The sequence below is a fragment of the Numenius arquata genome, chromosome 3 (assembly GCF_964106895.1).
Source record: "Numenius arquata chromosome 3, bNumArq3.hap1.1, whole genome shotgun sequence".
Taxonomy (NCBI): domain Eukaryota; kingdom Metazoa; phylum Chordata; class Aves; order Charadriiformes; family Scolopacidae; genus Numenius; species Numenius arquata.
In genome coordinates this window covers 52,574,303-52,595,527 of record NC_133578.1, presented here as the reverse complement: position 1 = coordinate 52,595,527, position 21,225 = coordinate 52,574,303, and the positions used below count along the sequence as shown (strand labels likewise).

The 21,225-nt window shown below is 36.3% G+C and overlaps 1 protein-coding gene across 1 annotated transcript in view; it reads right to left on the bottom strand.

Moving 5' to 3' along the window:
* The window catches only part of TMEM67 (transmembrane protein 67), a 29,531-nt gene extending 8,547 nt beyond the window's left edge, over nt 1-20,984 (bottom strand). The window contains exons 1-18 of the mRNA XM_074145223.1: nt 20,795-20,984; nt 18,134-18,222; nt 16,596-16,689; nt 14,991-15,090; nt 14,484-14,553; nt 14,314-14,388; nt 13,026-13,088; nt 11,942-12,096; nt 11,714-11,822; nt 10,021-10,107; nt 7,974-8,039; nt 5,641-5,797; nt 5,131-5,254; nt 3,856-3,961; nt 1,839-1,895; nt 1,646-1,744; nt 1,080-1,178; nt 618-704 (exon numbers count right to left, since the gene is read on the bottom strand). Coding sequence (XP_074001324.1) covers nt 618-704; nt 1,080-1,178; nt 1,646-1,744; nt 1,839-1,895; nt 3,856-3,961; nt 5,131-5,254; nt 5,641-5,797; nt 7,974-8,039; nt 10,021-10,107; nt 11,714-11,822; nt 11,942-12,096; nt 13,026-13,088; nt 14,314-14,388; nt 14,484-14,553; nt 14,991-15,090; nt 16,596-16,689; nt 18,134-18,222; nt 20,795-20,981 — 1,824 coding nt within the window. The 5' untranslated portion in view covers nt 20,982-20,984. The remainder of the gene's footprint in view (nt 1-617; nt 705-1,079; nt 1,179-1,645; nt 1,745-1,838; nt 1,896-3,855; nt 3,962-5,130; nt 5,255-5,640; nt 5,798-7,973; nt 8,040-10,020; nt 10,108-11,713; nt 11,823-11,941; nt 12,097-13,025; nt 13,089-14,313; nt 14,389-14,483; nt 14,554-14,990; nt 15,091-16,595; nt 16,690-18,133; nt 18,223-20,794) is intronic.
* Nucleotides 20,985-21,225: the final 241 nt, after the last annotated feature.

Below are 21,225 nucleotides of genomic sequence, written 5' to 3'. Positions count from 1 at the left end.
GATACTTGAGACTGCAACTTTGTTACCAACTTTTGATACATCTTTCTTTTAATTTAAAAGCTTGGAATAATGGTAAATCACTTGATGAAGTTCAAAATTACGAAGAAAATACAGAAAAGTAACAAATTCCAAAAAAATCGACTATTTTCCCATAACTTATTAACCTGTTATGAATTCCAATTCATCATAATATCCATAACTAATAAAATACTTGTATGTCCCATGAAGACAGAATATAAATCGCTGAATTCTACAAGTATGTTTAAACATAATTATTTTAACCTGTCTTCTTTTTAATCCGGAACTGACAGCACTTATATTCTGCTTTAAAAGAGAGCATTTGCTTTCTAGATCTGGTGCTATTTTATTTGGGTTTCCTCACACCTTTATCCTTGAAAGAACAATTTTCCAGAGATCATATTCCTTAGACATTTGTTTCCCTATAAAGACTCCACAAAATACATTTCTATGGAAAAATGTCTTAATTCTTAGAATAAAATAATTGTTTACATCTATACACTAATGAACTGTACAAGATGTTCAAAAACAAGCCTACTGAAAATATACAGAAGCATATGTTGAAATGTCTTTAACGTCTGAATAAAAAAAATATTTACCTTTAAACTAAAGGCACATGCTATGTATGTAACAAAATCTTCTTCTTGAGACGGAAGTGGTAAAAGGACAGAGACAAACTGCTGAGCCTATAATTGAGAAGTTACATTGAAATAGTACGGATGGCATATGTAACAACATACCAAGTGCTTAAGAGTGAATAATGTTTTGCAGAAAAAAAGATCAATATTTAATATGCAATCATTTTGAATTTGTAAAATATTTTAAGTGACTATTAAGCAGACTGCAATTACAATGAATCCTAAGGAAAAGAAATGGGTGAACACAGAAATTCAAGCACACAAAACAGAACATGACATAGAACTTGCCTCAATAGTCTGACCAGAAAGGCAAAAAAAAAAAAAAAAAAAAAAAGAAGAAAAACAAAGAAAATGAATTTTTGTGTAAAAATATATGCAATATAAGTAGGTTTTCCTAATACCCGAGTCTGGAAAAACACTTACTTTGAAGAACACAAGCCAATAAATCCCTGTGCCCACTGTGATGATAAAGAAGACGTTGGCAAGGTCTCCAGCGTAAAACAGTAAGAACTTGAAAACTGTCTGCAATTATAAAAACACACTGTAGAGATCTGTAAAACTAATTAAGTAATGCATATGTACATTCATATAAAATGTTATGCAGCTCACACTACGGGAAACTGCAGAACTGAAAGCAGCCTCAAACAAAATTTTTCTACCGTGGTCATATATTTATGGTATATTCAGTATCTGAAACTTCTATATGCTAGTCTTTGTTCAAAGAAGAATTAATCTGAAAACTAAGTCCACTCAACTGATCAGAATAGCTCTCTAAATACCTTTATTTTTAGCAAGAGTATATCCTAAATGAAAACATCAGAATCCAAAAAAATACAAAAAAACCTACTTCCTCAAGTGAGTCTAACTCCAGGTCACGGTTCTATGCAGCTAGGTTAGAAATTAGAACAGTTACATCACCGGGAATGATGGCAAAGGTCTCCTTAAAGGGAGGGAGATGGGTCCCTTTTTAGGTTGCCAGCTGTTTATACCTGCAAGTCAATGATAGAGCTTCCTGTGCGCCTCTTCCAGCCTGCAGTCTTGAGAAGGGACCATAACACTGCGAGCCCACCCAACACACCCAGTGTGATCTGAAAGGAATGCAAAATTATTTGCAGAATTTTTTAAAAACACAAAATAGAAGTAAATCATTCTATAGGCAAATTGAAGGGAAATGCAACTTACATCAGTCTGAATCTGAGCCTCTGACTGATTCATCTCGTAATTGACTGAGAAGGAAACCTGAATATTAAGATACAAAAAGTAAATATGCATAGAAATTCTGAAGTGCTACAACCGCTATAGACAGTGGTAGTTTTCACACTTTTAGTTGGTGGGAATTCCCATCTAGGGCTACTATAAAAGTACAACATACATCTTCTTGTACTGTATACACCTGACCTGGTGTGCTACGGTGCCAGGCTTAGTACTAGCATGTGCCCTGCTACGCTTAGCGCAGATTTGACCAACAGGATGCCTGCTATCTGCAAGTTAACAGCTGTACCTAATTATAACCCTTTCAAATGTGCATAATTTTCCTTCTGAAAGGAGACATCAAAAGTTTGATACTTCCCTTGTTACCAGTGTTCATCAAAAGTAATTTTAATGTAATTACACCAATACACAAAATCATAAAGTGAGTTCTTGTATAGCTCAGACACTAATTTTTTTTTCCAGCTTGAATGAAATAAAAATTGTCATGCGGCATCAAAGTTGCTCCCTCTAGCTTAAATATCTATCTAACCTAAAGCCTACTTTGAACTTTGGTCTGAAGGATTTGTACAAGGAAGACAAAACATTTGTCTTGGTTTTATAACATTCTGGCCTGAGCCTTTGTCACAGCAAGGCTAAAGTTAACACAAGTATGATAATGAATAGAATTTTTAATTCAGTTTAAATAAAAGGACAAATTGCCCCCAAAACAATCCCCACCTTGGCTTCCCAAAACATTCGTTAGGGTCAGAGCTCATTCTATCTCCTCACTTGGATTCAAGTCTAAATATGCTCAGTTACTAGCAGCTTAGTGTTTATAGAACTTGGAATGAAATTCAATGCATCTTTTTACATGCATAAAATTTGTTAAATGCAACAAGACATCCAAAATTGTCAACATCTAAGTACATCAGGTGTAGATGTAAGGGTGAAATAGCGGAACAGAATACAGAAACTGAAAACAATTGTTCCTGTCATTGCCATTTGAATGAATTATTTTCTAAAACCAGCGCTGTTTCTGTGGTTAGATAAAGACATCACTTAGGCAGGGAAGAAGTGTCTGATTAATTTTTCTGTCTTTCTAATTCCCTGTCCCTTTTTTCCTTTTATGCAGCTAATATGGAATGCAAGGAATGGTTCTAGCACCAGAAATTTCTAGCTAGATTTCTACGTGTACTGGAAGACTGAACTGTTGAAGGTTGATAAGCAGAAAATGTTAATATTATGGTTTTTTTTAATAGCAGCATGATTATTTTACTATGTTAAGCTCAATATTTTTACTTTTTAAAGCTGTGTGATCTAACAAGCAAACAAAGCACAGAAAGGCAAGCTGCTGCCCATCATGGCAGGCAAAAGGGCATTTCCTACTTGGAAATGCCTCTCCTACATCTGCTACAGCAGAATTTGGTGCCTTTCAGTAAAGACAGATCCCCCAAACTGATCTCCAACCCCTCTGGCTACAGATTTTTGGATTATTTTACTTTAATTCTTAGAGATGTGCTGTAAAATAATACACAGCAGACAAAACACTAAAGGATGTTTTAGATATATTATCAATATTTTAACTTAAACTGCAGGTGACCTGAAATGACTGTGTCATAACAACCTCCTCTTAATGCATCGCTTTAAATAAAAATATTCAATTCCTTGCATAAATTGCTGCTTTCAGTGCATTACATAGAATACTTCTCCTGTTACTTTCTGTGTGCATAATTTTATTTCAACTGTAGCCTAATTTAGCATTATACAACTGACTGTAAAATTCTGAGTATTTTAAGTTAAAAAAGACTCAAGATAAATTACTTTTAACTGCTTTGTTTTAAAAGCTTTAAGCTTAAGGGAAAACTTGCAGCTTCAAAACTGAGCACAACTAGAAACTGCATATTAGATTTTTATAACCCCTCCAAAAATGTTCACTCAACTGGAATTCCAACAGAACTAAAGGTATGATTAACAGATCAGTTCAATTAAGATAGCACAAAGATCTCACCATCACACTCTGGGTTTCAGGGTTTTGGACAAGCACATCTGTGTAAGCAATAGTAAGTAGAGGAGGGTAGATCATTCCTCTCTGAGTATGGGATACCAGACGAATACTGCAGAAATAGAAAGTATTATTTTTAATAAAGAAAATGGATGAGTTGCTTGGAAAGTATTAATTGAAACTTGTATTAATAAGAAAATACCAAATGAACACAACAAGCTGATGAATAAAATGTGAGTTTCAAACCCAGTGACGTGGCAATTCACATTTTAAAAGCCAGCAGAGTGTACAGAGGCATGTACACAATTATATAAAAACAAAAAGCTGGGAAGCATTGTTTATTTGTAAGAAAATACCTAAATCAATATTTACCTAATGCTCACATTATGATAGCTGCAATTGAAATCAATCCAAAAGGTAACTTTTCTCAAAACATTACAGAATGACTTTTTCTATGTGTATTTTGAATTTCTGGCATTACCCTTTTTTCAAAGGGGAAGTAGAAGAGGGTTCTCTAAAGATACATAAGCTAATCCTTATTTTTTTTAAAATAATGTAATATGCAATTCTCAGCAAATGGAGTTAGTACATTAAATTAATCTTCAAGATGATTAGTTCTATGGATCAAAACTCAGTGCTACTCAGCAATCTTTTTAACTAATAAATTGTGAAGAAGAGCTGAAGAAGAAGGGAGATCTCAATTTTTAGACAGTCATCTCAGAGGAAGGCATTAATAAAGAAGGAGAAAAGAAAGGTTCTTCCAAAACATATTGCAACTGAGATTAACCATCAGTAATGACCCTAACAGGTAGTCTCACAATTTCAGTTAAATGACTACAAGCCTATTCTGCTTTGTAGAACAGAATAAGCAACAGTTTGTAAAAATACTGCAAAAAAGAGTATGGAGTATGAAATAGCATCCTTGTATAGTCAGCAATGTACACATCGAAAAAGAATTAACAGAGGAGGTTTTAGGTCTTTCCAGATGACACCTGCTTCGAAGAGGTGACTGAATGCCTGCCAACTTGCATTGTGCATATCGAGTCTGATCCATCATACCCGGAAAGTAATCACAGTAATTTTAATCCCCACAAGTCAATGTTTTCTCACTCATCAGAACATCATATGGAAACTCTTGCTATTTCCAAGTATGCCATGGAAAAATCAGCATGGGACATATTAGAAACAACATAATAAAACAACTTTCTTTTAAGACAATAAAATGCAGACTGCACAAAATTTATTTTCTGTGTAATATATGTATTATATGCCATTAATCACCTTATTGTTATTTTGCTAGCAATTCGAATTACTCTTGGTAGTTTTCCCAAGTCATTCTCTTTTCCACTTAGTGCATCCACCAAAAAAAATCGACGAGTCAAAAGCCAGTTGTTCATATTACTCCCTTTGAAAAAACATGACAGTCATATATTTAAAAAACTAACTCAACACACAAAAAGAATGAAATTACTAGAAATAATACATATAAATGTATAATACATATAACTGTATATAGGATGTAAAATTATTTATTTTCAACTTAAACAAATACATAATGAAATTAGATTGCTTTATTTGTGCATATTATTGATTGGGCTTGTGTATGCAACCAAAGTCTGCACTTAACACTATCAGAATTTGCCCACAAAATATTAAATTCTTAGAAAAGAAACAAGTTATGGTGGGTTGTGGTATCTTTAAAAACAAGTCAGTAACAGTAATTAATACAATTTTTTTCTATTTGAAGTTAGATTATTTAAATTCACAGAAGGGTTACTATGACAGTCTAACCTTGATTAACAAACATTTCGCTGTATTGAAGATTCAAGTTTAAAACCGGCACGGCCCAAAGATACTGTTGTCCGTTGTTGCCATTATATTCAAGGAATAGGTCATAAAAGATTGGATTAGCAAAATCCAGCAAAATCTTGGAAACTGAAATTTTGCACTACAAGAAAAAAAAAAAGTTAAAACAAAAAGATCACTTTAGCCACTTAATATTTTATCAAGCTGTGGATTCTTCCCCTTCAAAATTATTGTGGAATCTGTCCCACTTACAAGACAAGACATTCCAGGTATTTGCAAGCAATTACAAAGTACTAATGATTTTATACAAACCTCTTGGAAATGATTGCAATTGACTAGAATGACTGGTGTGGAGAATGAAGCTCTGCTAACATTTTTCAACAGATTGGGAAAAAATATCCCAGCAAATTTCACAGACATATAATTTAAGACATCATAAACACTAAAGTCCAGAAACATAAAGGCTAAAGTCACGGAGTACTGTGTCTGGTTCTAGGACCACCAGGACAAGAAAGAAATGGAGCTACTTGAGATAGTCTAATGCAGGGCACTAAGATGATGAAGGGATTGGAGCATCTCTCCTATGAGGAAAGGCTGAGCGAGCTGGGACTGTTTTGCCTGGAGATGAGAAGGCTCAGGGGGGATCTTATCAATGTATACAAATATCTGAAGGGAGGGTGTACAAGACAGAGCCCAGCTCTTTTCAGCGGTGCCCAGTGATAGGACCAGAAGCAACAGGCACAAACTGAAATGGGAGGTTCCCTCTGAGCATCAGGAAATACTTCTTCACTGTGAGGGTGACCGAGCACTGGCACAGGTTGTCCAGGGAAGTTTTGGAGTCTTGCTCCTCGGAGATACTCAAAAGCTGTCTGGACACGGACCTGGGCGACCTGCTCTAGGTGGCCCTGCTTGAGCAGGGGATTGGACTAGGTGACCTCCAGAGGTCTCTGCCTGTGATTGAGTGAAGAAATTAAATGTGAAAGTAGGTAGTTTTTTGCATATGTGAACAACCATGCAGTCTTTAAATACTCATACAACATGTCCACCATGTTATATGAAACATGGTGGGGAAAAAAGAAAGTGATGCAAACAATCCATGAAAATAATTACACTAAGAAATACTTAGTAAGTTAGTATTTATTGGTGCTTCTATTTAAGCCCAGTAATATTAACTGTTGTTAATACTTAACAACAGGTTCTACATACAAATAAGATATAGTGATACATAAGATTTTTAAAAGTACCAAAAAAAAGAATAACCATACCCAACCACTTTAATGATCCTAAATAGAAAATAAGTTCCCATTCTACTGAAATATGGATTAAACAACATTAAACGATATGGAGAAGTAAAAATATTTAACAAAGATTTGTCAAAATTATTTGGTAAACAGTTTAGTTTTCAAGGACTAAAGCTTTGACAGCTATTACAGTAAAAGACTTTCACACCACCCAAATAGCAGCCAGAGTTTATATATTTTTACACTTCAACACATAATGTGGGGAATGGTTTTGAAAGTCGATGAGTTAATAAATGATATTAACGGATATACGGGTATTAGATGCTGCGCACATATGGAGTCTTACAAAAATAAAGATGTTATTTCTCTACCCCCCCACCAAAGAGACCTCCACCTCCCCATTTAACACTTAAATGATAAAAATTACTGAAGCTTTATTGCTGGCAGAACTGTGTCTGTGGCTGACTGAATTTAGCATTGAAGTATACAGAAGATCAAGTGCTCTATCCCCTCTCCCTTTACTGGTTTAGTAAGGTGTGAAAACTCCAACAGTTTTCATAGTTAAGACAGCTAAAGGATCTCTTTCCTCTGTTATCTGTTCAATTAAAACTTGCATTCAGTGTCATTACTGAATTCACTGAAATCAGGGAATACATCGAAGAGTTAATGGGGACAACCTACAGGCATGGCATGATTGCATATGCCTTCTTTCCATAGGAAACCTGATGAGGTTACAATGAGATTGGAAGTTACAATGCAAAATATATGGCTGTCAGAATTCAGGCACTGTGTTCTTCCACTGATAAGTCAGCAGCCTCACTAATACAAATGCCAGTTCAATTTATTTTGATTATCCTATGTAGTAAACAAGTTTTGTGATGTATAGTCACATATTTTTTAAAAAATACATTTATTTCACTCAGTCGTAAAGACATCAAAATAAGTAGCAGTTTCACAAGAAAGAAGTCCATGTTGCAGCTTATGGCTAAACTCCAGAGGTCTTTCAGTACGCACTGAATTACTGATGATAAAGCAACTTAATTAAAAATTCAGAATAGCGTTTTATCTCTTACTTACACTTTGTTGGTAAGTGGTTCCAAATGTATAAGCTGCATTCAATTTAGTTTGGGTATCAGGACAAAGCTGAACAAAACATAATTATAATTAGGTTAATTCAAAGGTATCATTTTCTCACATGAAATATTCACAGGCACTCCAAGCAGTTTATGTATTCACAGTTCTCACAAAAGATATTTTGTTCTATTTTCTAAGAAGAGAGGACTTGATTTTGAAGAGTAAACACAATTATTTATTGTACTAATATTGGTGGTTTTAAAATGCTATTTTAGCTTATTTATACTGGCATAGTACTTTTCGGTTCCATCACTGAAGTTGAAATCTGCAGACAGTGGCATCCAACCAGGCAATAATAATCTTTCTGGGGACTGAATGTTCAAGGCACTGTGGTACCTCAAGCTTTACTAGTGGCTTCTGCTAAACTCAAGAACGCCCTAAAAAAAGAACTCCACATTCACCTTGCCCCTCTTCTCTTAAGCTAGCATTCTCAGAGGATCGAAGTTATCATGGCAAATAACAGATTTTTTTTTCCTTTTTCAGTGTAACTTCTACATTTTCTGCAAAGAACAAGTAGTTCTAAGCAGAACCCAGAAAAATGGGCAAAATTCAAATTAAGCGAGCGTGACACTTAGCAATGGAGGGCACAGCCATTTTTCCTGAAATGAAAATCAAGTAGAAATTTACATAGAGAATTGGTGTGCAACTGAAATTCTGGTAATTGCTAAAATTATGCACTGCTGTTGCTTTAGCGCTGCGATGTCTAATCATCACAATCTACTACATTAAAAGAGGCTTTGAATGGAAAAGCTATTCCTTTCCCATTGATTTTTTAAAAGCTACTACTAAAAGCTCTGCATTTAGGAAATTAATGTGTCCCAATAAACCTGTGTCAGAATATCTCATTTTCTGTGCACATTAATTGGCTTAGTAACCTGTTTTCTCAGATACCAGTTTTCCTTAAAATTTGAGAGGCAGATGAAAGACAGTTCATCCTGAGACAACAACAAAAGAAATTGCAGTCACTGTCTAAATCCTGAATGTCAGTTGCTCTTCTGTAGATACTGGAGCATTTTATGTGACCTAAGAGTGACATGAAGAGCTTAGAAAAGGGGACAGACAATTCTCAATTGTTCTTGCCAGTGTTCCTATTGTTGCCTGCCTAGGAATTGCTGAGAGTGCCTACATCACCACTGGACTGCTAAACAAGTTCTACTCTGCAACATGTTTCACAGCTGCCAATTTCTGCTAAGTGTTGGGCTAATTACTATTGCACTTTCCACTTGCTTCTTCCTTGTGTTTTTCGTACCCAATACAGCAAGGTACTGCTGAAGCAGAATGTGTGTGTGACATTGAAATATGAGGGTAAAGTGTCCAAGGATATTGTAAATCCTCTAGTCAGTGTTCCCCAATTCTATGTAAAGTCTCCCAGCAAGTTTTTATAACTTTCTGTTATGAAAAAGCCAGGCAGATACTGGTCAAAGTGTTTATTTTATATTAAAACCAAAAGAAATAAACAAACAAAAAATCCCAAGAGGACTGAAAGAAAATGGGGTGGTAGATCAGTTTTCCTACCTCTCTTGATAGTGAAATAATCACTGATTTGCTTGGCTTCTCCATAATTTGTGAAAACGGGTGACAACATCCAATAGGGATATACTCCTATAATTTTCTACAAAACTTATGTGGACTGAGAGCTAAAAGAATATACTTTTCTCGCCAGGAAAAAGAGGGCTAATAATAAATTACATACATGGGTAACTGTATGCTGAATGGAAGAAAAAGACAGTTGGTTCTAAATGACTAGTGCTTTCCAATATTCCAAATTTATATTGGTCCAATGGATGAGGGCAATGTTGCTGAATTTATACTTTTGATTTTGTAGAGATCATCATGAGCAAGAATCAAGGGCTATTTTCTCTAATCTAGCTCAATGGTTATCTTATGAACTCACTACTGTAGTAACCAAACTCTTGGGTTTTGTCTTCATGTGGCTAAAGGCAATCAGAATGTTATGGTATCAACAAAAGATAATTAAAATCAAAAATACCTGTAAGATGCCTCCTTCCAAATTTTGCCACTTAAGAAAGTTTCCTGCTGCATCAAATGAGGCTGCAATAAATTGCAGCTTTACATCCTGATGACGAAAAAAGATAAAGAAACAATGAAACTGCCATAAAGTGGACATACACACTTTAGAGACTGCTGTCTCCTTTTTTGATGCTTCCCTAAAACTTTCAGCATGACGCTTCATTTCTTCCCTTTGACTTTATGTTTTTAATCTTGGGTTTGGTAGTTTACTTTTTTTTAAAAAAAAAACCATGTTTTACAGTTCTACAGCTTCATTGGTGACATGGAAAAAGTTCCAAAGGGACTTCTATACAGGTAGACATGCCCTAAATTAATCAGAAATCTATGCAGATTTCTACTGTATACCAGGCTGGGATTTTGAGGGCTTCCAGGACCTTCAGTGTTAGGAAGAGTAATGAGTATTTTAGTTGTTAAAAAAGAAGCTGCATTGCAACATTGTTTAATTTAAACACGACCATTTAGAATATGGCTGAAAAAAACCTATTTCTGAGTCAATAAGAAAATGGAAGATAAAATTGGCAGTAGAACCTACAAACAGGTTACCACTAGCACTACTTATTTTCTGTGATTAGCTTAACCTGCATAAACTATTCCAGTTACTGTAATTTTACAATGAATCTGTAAAATAAAACGCTTTATTGTTTGATTTAACGTTTGATTCTTTCTTAGAACTGTGGCAGTTAACAAGCTACTTAAGCAGTCCATCCCTCCCAGGGATGGATACCTGTCTTTGTTAACATTGAAATGACTGTTTTGCCTCACCTCTTTTTTTTTCCTAATTCACTACAAGAACAGGAAAAGGTTGGAGTAACAGACTGAATCCATTGCTGATACAATTCAACTTGTAGAGATTTATAACAGATATTAAGGTTAGAATATATGAAGTATGGATAGAAATGTGTTTGTAAGCACCAGAAGCAACAGAAGGAAAGGGTTAAACACCGCATAGCAATAATAAAGAACGCTGTTCCCAGCAATAAAGCTGAGAAGTGGGTTCTGATAAAACCATGGCACAGACAACTTGTCAGCAAAAGATCATGTACCTTGGCACCAGGAGAATAGCAGCAAAGTTACTGTACATCACATATACCCCTCTTTTTCCAATTAGCTCACCAGGAAAACTGAAAAGGATGTATATATTTCAAACAAGGGAAAAATACTCTGCTCCAGATTTATGGAGACTGAAAGAAACAAGACTCTGAAGCAAAGGACAATGCCAAAACAACTATTAACTCCTAAGGGGTATAAAAGATTTGTCTGAGTACTAGTTCATCGCTGCCAATCCAGAAGAACCTTGGGGACATAATGAGAACTTAATAGCTGGCATCTCTTGTTCCTTGTGTCACACACAATTGATCCTGGTCAGACCACTCAGGCAAGCATATCTTGGCCTTATGAGAATGTGGGTATGAGACCGTAAGCACAATAAATTTGTGAGCAAGTGAGTGTAAGTCAGCAAAATCATCTTACCTAGAGACTTTTTACATAAATATCACCTTCCTCTTCCATAAGATCTCACACTGAATTTTGTTACACTAATTGTCTAAAAATTATCTTTAGTGGAGCCACATCTGCAATGAATCTAAACCTCTTTATGTGACTATGTCCTCTTCCAAATGTCTGTTTCCCCATGTCTACTACCCAACACCTACCTTATCTGTTCCTTTAAAACTGAAGACCGTAGGGAAATGATTTGCCTCAAGCACTTGGGATGCTAATCCTGGTTGATCACCATAATAGAGCCATGGAAGATTATGTCTCCTGAAAACAATTACAATGTTTTCTCTAAAGAAGCATAATGTTTTGCATCAAAGAACATTCAGAATAATAATTTCCATAAAACACTATTAAAGACCGAAGTTATGGAAAAGGCAACTTACCAGTAGGCTATTGAATGAACAATGCCTAGCCTTGCTGTGTTGACATAAATATACTGAAATAAACCACAGGCATCAGTACTTGAAGAACTCAATGAGTTCATATTCATTACACACATATTTCCAAGAGCTTGGCATGCTGTTAGATTGGAGTAAAACTGCAGTGGAGAAAAACAAGAACACAGAAAAGTATTTATTTACCCCTCCTTTTGGTGAGGCAGTCATAAAACTAAATGTTATCTTTAATAAGCCACTCCTAAACCCTCATTTTTACTTGAAAGTAATTTAGTTTTGACAACACCTAATATTTTCTTCCAGCTATTCAGGTTCTGTATTTTTATAGGTCTGCAGATGGCTGCAAGAAATTAATGCTCTCACTTTTTCAGTTTATTTTAGCTGCATCAGCTAGATAGTATGATGTGACAGAAATGTCAAAATCTGCATTTAGAAAACGAAGTAAGAATCAAAATGTTTAACACCACTTAGGCTATATGACAAAGATGACTCCATCAAAGACGTAAGACTGACAACTACAGTTGCACGTATCGTAAATATTTTCAGGTTTAGTACTTTTTATTTTCTGCTGTTCCTAAACTATGTTGTATTTATACCATTGCTCAATTTTGGTAAACAAACCACTGCCACGTGATAGGTAGACGCGATGGCTGGCATCTGTGCAGTGACCACTGCATTAGTATTAACTTGCCGACTCCCATTGCCTTTGTGTGGGTCAGATCAGCAGTTGGACATTACAGTCAGGCAGCACCTCTGAAGAGCTGAGCAGGCTGACATGGACAAACAGGATAAACTTCAGTAAGTGACAAGGATAATCTCAGTTTGTAAAAAAGAATGGGGAAAGTCGGAGATTACATCTCAGAGCTGTGTGTATGAGGCAGCGATGGGAGCAGCCACAAAGGTGACCTTTTCTAAACATTCTGTATATATATTTCTTTCTTATCTACTGCCATCTCAAAATAAGATTCTTTAAAAATAAGCAAGCTAACTTCCAAAAACTAAAGTGCCATGCTTTTATACAGAGTATCGCTTCTACATAAAAAAGCAAACTGCAAACATTAATGAAACTCACCCAACAGGCAGAGGCTGAAGATTGCAGGTTTTTCAGAAACCATGCCGATGTCAGTGTTAGACCCTGTAAATAAGGAACTACTTCACTGTCTTTGTTCAGAACAATTTGTCCATAACGTAACAGTCTGGAAATCTATGTCACCTAGTAGATGCTTATTTTTTTCTAAGAGCTTTCTGTCCTTTGTAAATGTCTAAATCAAACCAGCTCAGTTCAAAACACAACCATAATGCAATAATTTGTTTCACTTTGCTAAATTAGACAAAATATGTAGAGCAAGAGCAGAAATATTAACTTTTGAATATGGATTCTGTGACAAAGGAGTTTCCTTCACTGCACAAGGGAAGCATCAATGATTTCAAGAGTAAGGTGTTGACCAGGTAGTAAATTTAACTCAGGGCCAAACTTGCCATATTAATTATTTCACAACTTGCTTTTTATAACTACTCATGTTCGAACTAAACGTAGCTTTCATACATACTGTAAGCACCTGAAAAGCCATGGTTTCGATAAAATATTATTTAGAAGAGTGCATTTACAGAAAGCAAGACTGATATTTGTTGTCAGGAAAACTGAAGACTCTTTTTTGCTTTCTTTCAAGCAGTAGCCTTTAACTTCAATTAATTTCAGAACAAACTACATTTATTGGTCACATAGCATTTCCTGAATTCAGAGCTACATTGAAAATGGTCCTAACTTCAAACAGATTTCACAACTAATACAAGTTCATTAGCTAAACATTTGAACATATTTTAAATCATTTCCCAATTCAAGGAGTTCAACAGTTTTATTCACTGTCTCAAATTATATAGGTGTCCATTTTCTTCTATCAGCTCTAACTTCCTGGCAACTAAAAATGCTCTTTCAGTCTTTATATCTTCTTTGAAATATTTTATATGAATACCAATTTTACATAGTAAAAAGAAAAAGAAATTTAAAAAGGCCAGAGGCACTCATGAACCCTTCAATGCGTTTTTGTGACGTGAGTGTGTGTTTTAAATACATACAACTAATACAGGAGACTACATACTACTTGTTTTGATACTAAATTAATGTAAATTACTTCCCTTTTTCAGTTTCCAAAAGGGCATGAATTTTCTTAAACATATTCCATTAGAACAATGCTTGCCTGGTCTACATGTCTACACTCTATCTTGATGCAAATTACTTTGCAATCACCGTGACCAAACAACAAACCGCCACCTTTGTTTTTTTTGGAATGGAATTTAAAAGACTTACTGAAAGTAAATAATGAGATAGCCTGAAAATGTTTTAGAGTGAACACACTTACCAGCTGTCCAAAACGAACAGTTGCAACTCCCTTTGGTGGTAAATTGTCACTAGCACTGAAACACAATCCCCCAGTCTGAAATAAGAAATAAACAAAATGGAAATTTATATATTTGTCAACATAACTTTTCTTTTTCTGAGCTTCAGTACAATAAGCATTCTTCTACTTACTAAAATGTTTGGGCTGCTGCAGTCACAAGACTTGCTTGCATTGATGAATGTTTGCTCACATCTTACACACCTATGGATCACAAACATGAACAACGCCCTTTAACTGTAGTTAAGTATGAGATTTAGTACTTACTGAAAACTGGTTACATAGTAATTCTGATAACACTGTTAGCATCTTCACTAGTTTGCACTAAAATCCAAAAGACATTACTGATTTGTTTCTATTGTCAGTGAAGTAGATAAGAAATTAAGTAGTCAATTATCAAAATAAGAATTCTCTTTCTGCCCACTTTTTAGTCACATTGAAGGAAAACAAACAAACCAATGGTCATAGAAGGACTTCAATGAACACAAAACATATTGAGTTTGATATAGGGTTGAGGATTTCCAATTCACTGCTTTTAAAAGTGTCATCCCAAAGACACAGACTGCTCCTCTGAGACTATTCCATTTAAAGAGAACAGGACCCGTTCAAATTTATCATCACAAAAGGCGAAGAACACTCACCTATTTCCTGCCGAGTCTGAAGCAGAGAACGATTGCTCACTTCCATTACAATGTATGCATAATGCTTCGTTAAGCAAAATGCCCTCGATACTTCTTTCCACTAAGTAAAAAAGCAAAGCAACTGTGATAAAATGGCATGATGCACAGTATGTCACACAGGTTAAGAAAAGTGTGAAAAAATAAAGTGTCTATGCAGATCTAACATAAGTGCAAAGATTTTATTTAAAAAAAAAAGTAATCAAGAGCACAGCTTGCAAATAACACCCACTATAAATGCACATAGATATATGTATATGTGAATTGTTTATAGCTATGCACATGCACTCTAGTTTTAATGAGAAATGCAATATTTCACATCCAGTCTTGCTGTTCCTTTGTTACCTATTGTGAACCAAATTTCAAACTAAAGCTTCACTGCAAACCTAAAACTCAAAATACCAAGTTTGCAAATTACTGGAAAAAAACATTTTTAATTTTAATTTGGAATGATTAATGTAAATGCCACAAATTCAGAGTTCCAAACCCACATCCTTCAACAATTAAATCGTTTGGCAAGAAATTTCAAGTCTAACTGTAAAAAAAAAACAAAAAAAAAAGGAATACAAAGAAGATCAAAATAACTACAATACTAATGTTCTTTCTGCATTTTAAATTACAAAATCAGCTTTGCTCTCAATATTTTACCATAAATGCTCAAAATGTATTTTGTAACACTCATAAAGTTTAAGGGAGCTGATTTGGTGTTTACTCTTTTACAGATTCCTTTTAAATTAATGATCTGGAAAACAGTGATTCTCCAGTCGAGTCTGTTAGATATGTAACCAAAGTGGACATGAGTAATACTTATTCAAAGAATTACAGGCACACGAAAAGTCTTTTCCATCCTATGTCTTTGAAAATAATGAAAACTAGAGCTCCCAAGAGCTTTTTTGTTTTACAGCCTTAATGAAAATTATACTTTGCTCTTAGTTTATTACTATGCAAGATAAGCAAAAATATAGTTAACACAGACACTAAAGTTAATATTAAAATTAATTTTCTGTGTCTACTGAAGTTAACCTGCAACTACTAGAGAGCATCAAGTAAGAGGCACAGATATAGGGAAGGACGACGCAGGGAATCACAAATACAGGAATGTGTCTCAGGGAGGAACGAAATCTACTGATACTAACACATAGTAGTTTGCTTGGCTTGCTCAGGCTATTCTGTTCCACCTACTCATATATGTATAATTCCCATACTGTGGTGTACCTGTGCATTATATCCTTCAAAACATTTTACTGTTTTTTCTTAGTCTATATTGACCTAGTTTTTATCCAAATTTTAATTCCTCCACCCAGTGTCAACCAGCTTAAAGGAAGTGACACACCAGCATTCATTTTTTGAATGTTTGCATAATAGATTTTATTGCAATGAACAACAGTACAGATTTATCTGCTGTCTTTCAGGAATGAGGTTTAAGGTCAAGAGGAATGTGAATTTTTACATTAGATACATAAACATATGTTAATTTTCCTTTCTTATTGAACAGACGAGCATGTCTTAATAAACTCAAATAACTCTAAAATAAGGACTAATATCTCATAACTTGCATATATTCCTTACCTAATATTTCATTATGGAGGCATTTACATTTTCCTTCTGAATTTAGGCCTTTAGGGCAAGTAATGCAATTCCACCCATCTTCAGTAACACCACTCTAAAATAGAATGTAAAACTATATAATTTGCAAAAACATAGACATCACCAAATATCTGTAAAGAATGCCAGATCCAGACGTTATTTACTAGAAAATGTGTTCAGATACAACAACATCGATAACATTCATGAAGTATTGAAAATAAAAAAAAGGCTAAATATCTGAAAAAAGTAATTCCTATGCAGACATAGACTAAAAAAATTGTTCTTAAGTTTTCCTGAACCGATTAGCTAACACACTTTAGTGAAGATAAGAGTTGATAATAGTGGAAGGTTTAAAAAAAAGATATAGAGGTTCTACACTGGGGAAAAAAAAAATTAATACACATAACAATGCATAAATAGATATATTTGCATATAAATATACAGAAGTAATGGAAATGGAGGCGTTTTAAGTGAAGCAGCTTATATAACTGCAGGGAATTTTGCATGTACTCAAACAGTTCACATCCACACTTATTTTATATTATGAAGTAGCTGCGCTACAGATTAAAACCAATGAGGAAAATGAAGGTAACTGCTCATCCTTAGGTGATACCGATGTTATTCCCTTCTCCACTAGATAAGCCTTGCCATAGGATCAAAGACAAATGCCACCATTACAGGAGAGAGAAAGAAACAGCAGAATGATCAAAACACCAATGGATATTTGTCAATGTCTTTGTCTAACGTAGCATGAAGATGGAAAGAGAAGGAAAATTACTACATTACCCGTTAGTCATTAAACACGTAACTTACACAACTATCTGGTCTCTTGACAGTTCTACAGTTAATGGAGAGAAAGAAGTATTCAGGAAGGCTTTCACCCTGAAAACTTGGATTTGCTGGAGAAAAATTACTTCTCTATTTACTATAGTGGTAAAAAGCTGGTTAAGCCTGGTGCCTTTGGCTCTATGCTGTGAATATGACCCAAAATTATAGCTTAATTTGTCAAGGCAGGTAGAAAGAACTGACCACACTACAAAGTTATATGTAATTAAAGTAACATAATAACAACAGCTCATTTTGAAGTAAAAAGATAAAGTATCAGGGACTACGAAGATACAGCCTAAATATTACAATAATAGGATTTATATAAATAATCAAATAAGGTACCTATGGGCTGAAAAGCATCTTTGGCATTCTATAAAACAGTGTTCTCCGGGCAAGGATAACATAACATGAAGTAGAAAAGAAAAGCAGTGGAAGGAAATTAAACATTTAAAATACTCTTTCTTTGTCTGTGGGGTCAAATTTACAATGAAAAAATGCCTGCAAAATAATAGTAATATATACTTCTAAAGAGAAAAAAATTACTACCTATAAGCACAGTCCTAAAAATTCCCAAGCAAAGATTATTATGCAAGACAATTTTAAATTAACAAAAAATAACTAGCAGTCAGGAGGAAATTTAAAATTAAAAAAGCATTATTACTATGGCAAAGTATGAAAAGTTCAATACTAACCATATTTTCTGGGCATTTTTCACAAATAACAGAGGAACCGCCATTACTAGAAACCATCCTGTACCCTGGCTGACATACACATGAGCTACCTGAAAAAAAAACAAATACACTTTTAATCTATGTAAAACTCACTTTTTTTTTCCAGAGAACACTAAGAACAACTGCTGTTCTTCTCAAGAGATCAATATAGATTACTAGATAGACAAATAAAACATCTGAGTGAGATGTGCACGAAGACCACCTTGCTTTTTAAAAAATGTTCACTTTACAGTTTGTAGAGTGATGTTTTAGATGTTATACATATATATATATATGTTTAGAGGATGAAGGCTGACTGTTATACCAGGGCAGAACTGGAACCTCACGCTTGGTTTTGTGGGTTTTTTTAAACCAAACTGTATCAATTGGTTTAATAACAGATGTAATCTCTCCCTCTAAATCTTGCCACAGTGCTATTCTTAGCCCATCCTCTTGTGCGGAAAATCTCGTTGCCGGAGGTCGGTGTTCACAAAAGAGACAGAGGAGTCCCGGAAATAGTTGACTTTATTCAAATAAAGGGCGAGTCCGCTGGGGCATACCCCTGTGGGGTCTCTCAAAATTGCTGGAGGACACAGCCTCCTTTTATCCTAACTCCCGGGCCTCATACAACCCTCTTCCTTTCCCCATTGACTGAGGTACTTGGAAGGTACAGACTCCCTGGTCCGCCTATTACATATTTTCCTCTAACATGTACCCCTCCCTCACATCGTACATATCATACATCGCATGTATCATTAACTCTACCTTTATGCCGCCCAGAGGCAGAGAGGTTAATATTCATAAGCTTATCAAGCATCCGTACTAAACTCAAAAGGTGAAAAGTTCAACTTTTGCGGTTTTTCAGTTATCTAAATTCTGCAGTTTCAGCTGTCTCCTCTATTTGTAAAGACACTCCTATCCCTGTCTTATCACTCTCTACAACACCAGCATTATACGTTTGTATACAGTTTTCATCCTTTGAATAGGAAGTCAGTCCTAAAATCAAAACATTTATATGTAAAGGTTTTTCAAAATATAACTGTTGTTTGCAAAGCTATTTTAAACTCAAAGCTTTTAAAATTGTGCACGGGGGTGAAGCTTTACATTGAATGGTTTTCAGGGAATAACAAAACATACTTAACATCTAGTATGAAATTAAAGTAAACACTATTTTTATGGCACATCATAGTGCACGGCTGCTAGTGCTCAACAACTTTTTTTTCTGAAACTTTTTCAGTCTCACTATCATGGACCCCTCTCCGCATTTTTACACACATACCACAAACCAAAATTGATTCTATACACTAATAAACTGTATTTATTATTATTTAAGCTTATTCAACTGTGCCATGTAAAATCCATGTAAAATTCTGTGAAAAGTTTTATAACCTTAAAGTACATCCTCACGATGCCAGTTTTACAGAAACAACATTGGTCCAAATGATCAACCATTCATTAACTACATAGAAGAAAAAGCCCAATAGGATTAGACCAACAAAGAGACTCGAGGTGTGACATTCACTGTGATGGTACCTAAATTTTTCTGATGGTACCTAAATTCTGCTCAGCAGAATCCACGCTGAGCAGCTAACCACGGTGTGCATGGGCAGACTTATGCAATCCCAAGTGGAATTCAGACAAGACACAAAGAGCAGACTGAATGGCAGCTACCTACACTGCTCCAGTCAGATGCTGCGGAAAAAGTTAAATCCCTGACCTCCCCCTGGAATTTCTCTCTCTTTGAAGCCCTTCAGTTAGAGGAAGATTCAAGCCTAAAAGGGAGTTATGGCTCTAGACACTGACATTATCAGGGAGTCTGAAATCTATTACAGTGCATTTTTTCTGCAAGCAAACTATAGGTTTATTCTTTTAAGATATTGTGTTGGCGGTGGAAGAAGTGACCAGCTTTTACGCAGCAGTTGTGAACACAGCCATCCAGATCACTGCATCTGACTGAGGTCCCAGTTCTGAAGAGAGATGCTGTTGGGTCTTAGTCTCGAATTTGTTTCTTGTAGCGAACTCCCACTTCTTTTGGGCTGTGTATTTATAAAAGATAGACACTATCATACCATCTTATCTCCTAAAGAAAGTCAACTATCGTCTGTATTTTTCATTTACTACTGTCAAGGTGTCTTGTGTGTGCTCTAGATTCCCACATGGGACTTGGATTAGTATAAGCGCAGTCCGAAGTTCTCAGATACTTAACATCTCAGACATTCAGGTTTTGACAAGGAGTTTCAAGTTATGGAAGTGTTCGAGAGCATAAATTCAGGGCCCTATGGAATTTTACTGATGACGGCGTGAACACCTATAACCATACAAATGCCTCAGGAAAGAAAGACTACAAAAAAAAAAAGGTCTGCAGACGTTTCTCTGGGATGCCTCTCAGATGCAGGTACCAAAGTTGTGCTGTGGCCACTCGTGTCTTTACAGGATCCCGGCCCGTTTCGGTGCCTTTTCAGACTTGCCCCTGAGGCCAGATCTTTTACCGCCAAAACCTGAGCTCAGATTTTGCACCTCCCGCTGCTGGAGGGCGGATCTCGGCGCGGAGCTGACACCTGAGCCCGAGCTTCGCCGGCCCCCCACGGCCCCGGGGCCCGGGCCGTCCAGCCTCCCCCCGCCCGGCAGGGCCGGGTCGCTCACCGCCGGCGCTCTGTCGCTGGTGGGCTCCGCAGGGCCCGCAGGCCAGGCGGGAGATGTCGAAGTAGCGGGCGGCGCCACAGTCGGCGGGTCGCTGCAGCGGGAGGGAGAAGCCGCGGGCGGGCGGCAACGCCGCCATCGCCAGGAGCAGCGCCGTGGCAGCGGAGCCCCAGCGCCATGGCGTCGCCATGGCTACCCGCGCCCCCCGGCGGCGCGCCCTGATTGGTCAGTCGCCTCCCGTACGGCAAGCGCGAGGGGCCGGGGCAGGAGGCGAAGCGTTCGGGGCGGGATGGGGGGGGCGGCAACCCCACGCACAGACGGGGCAATTCCAAACACAAATAGAGCATGGGGGATGAAGGGATTGAGAGCAGCCCTGAGAAGGACTTGGGGGTGTTGACGGATGAGAAGCTCAACGTGAGCCGGCAATGCGTGCT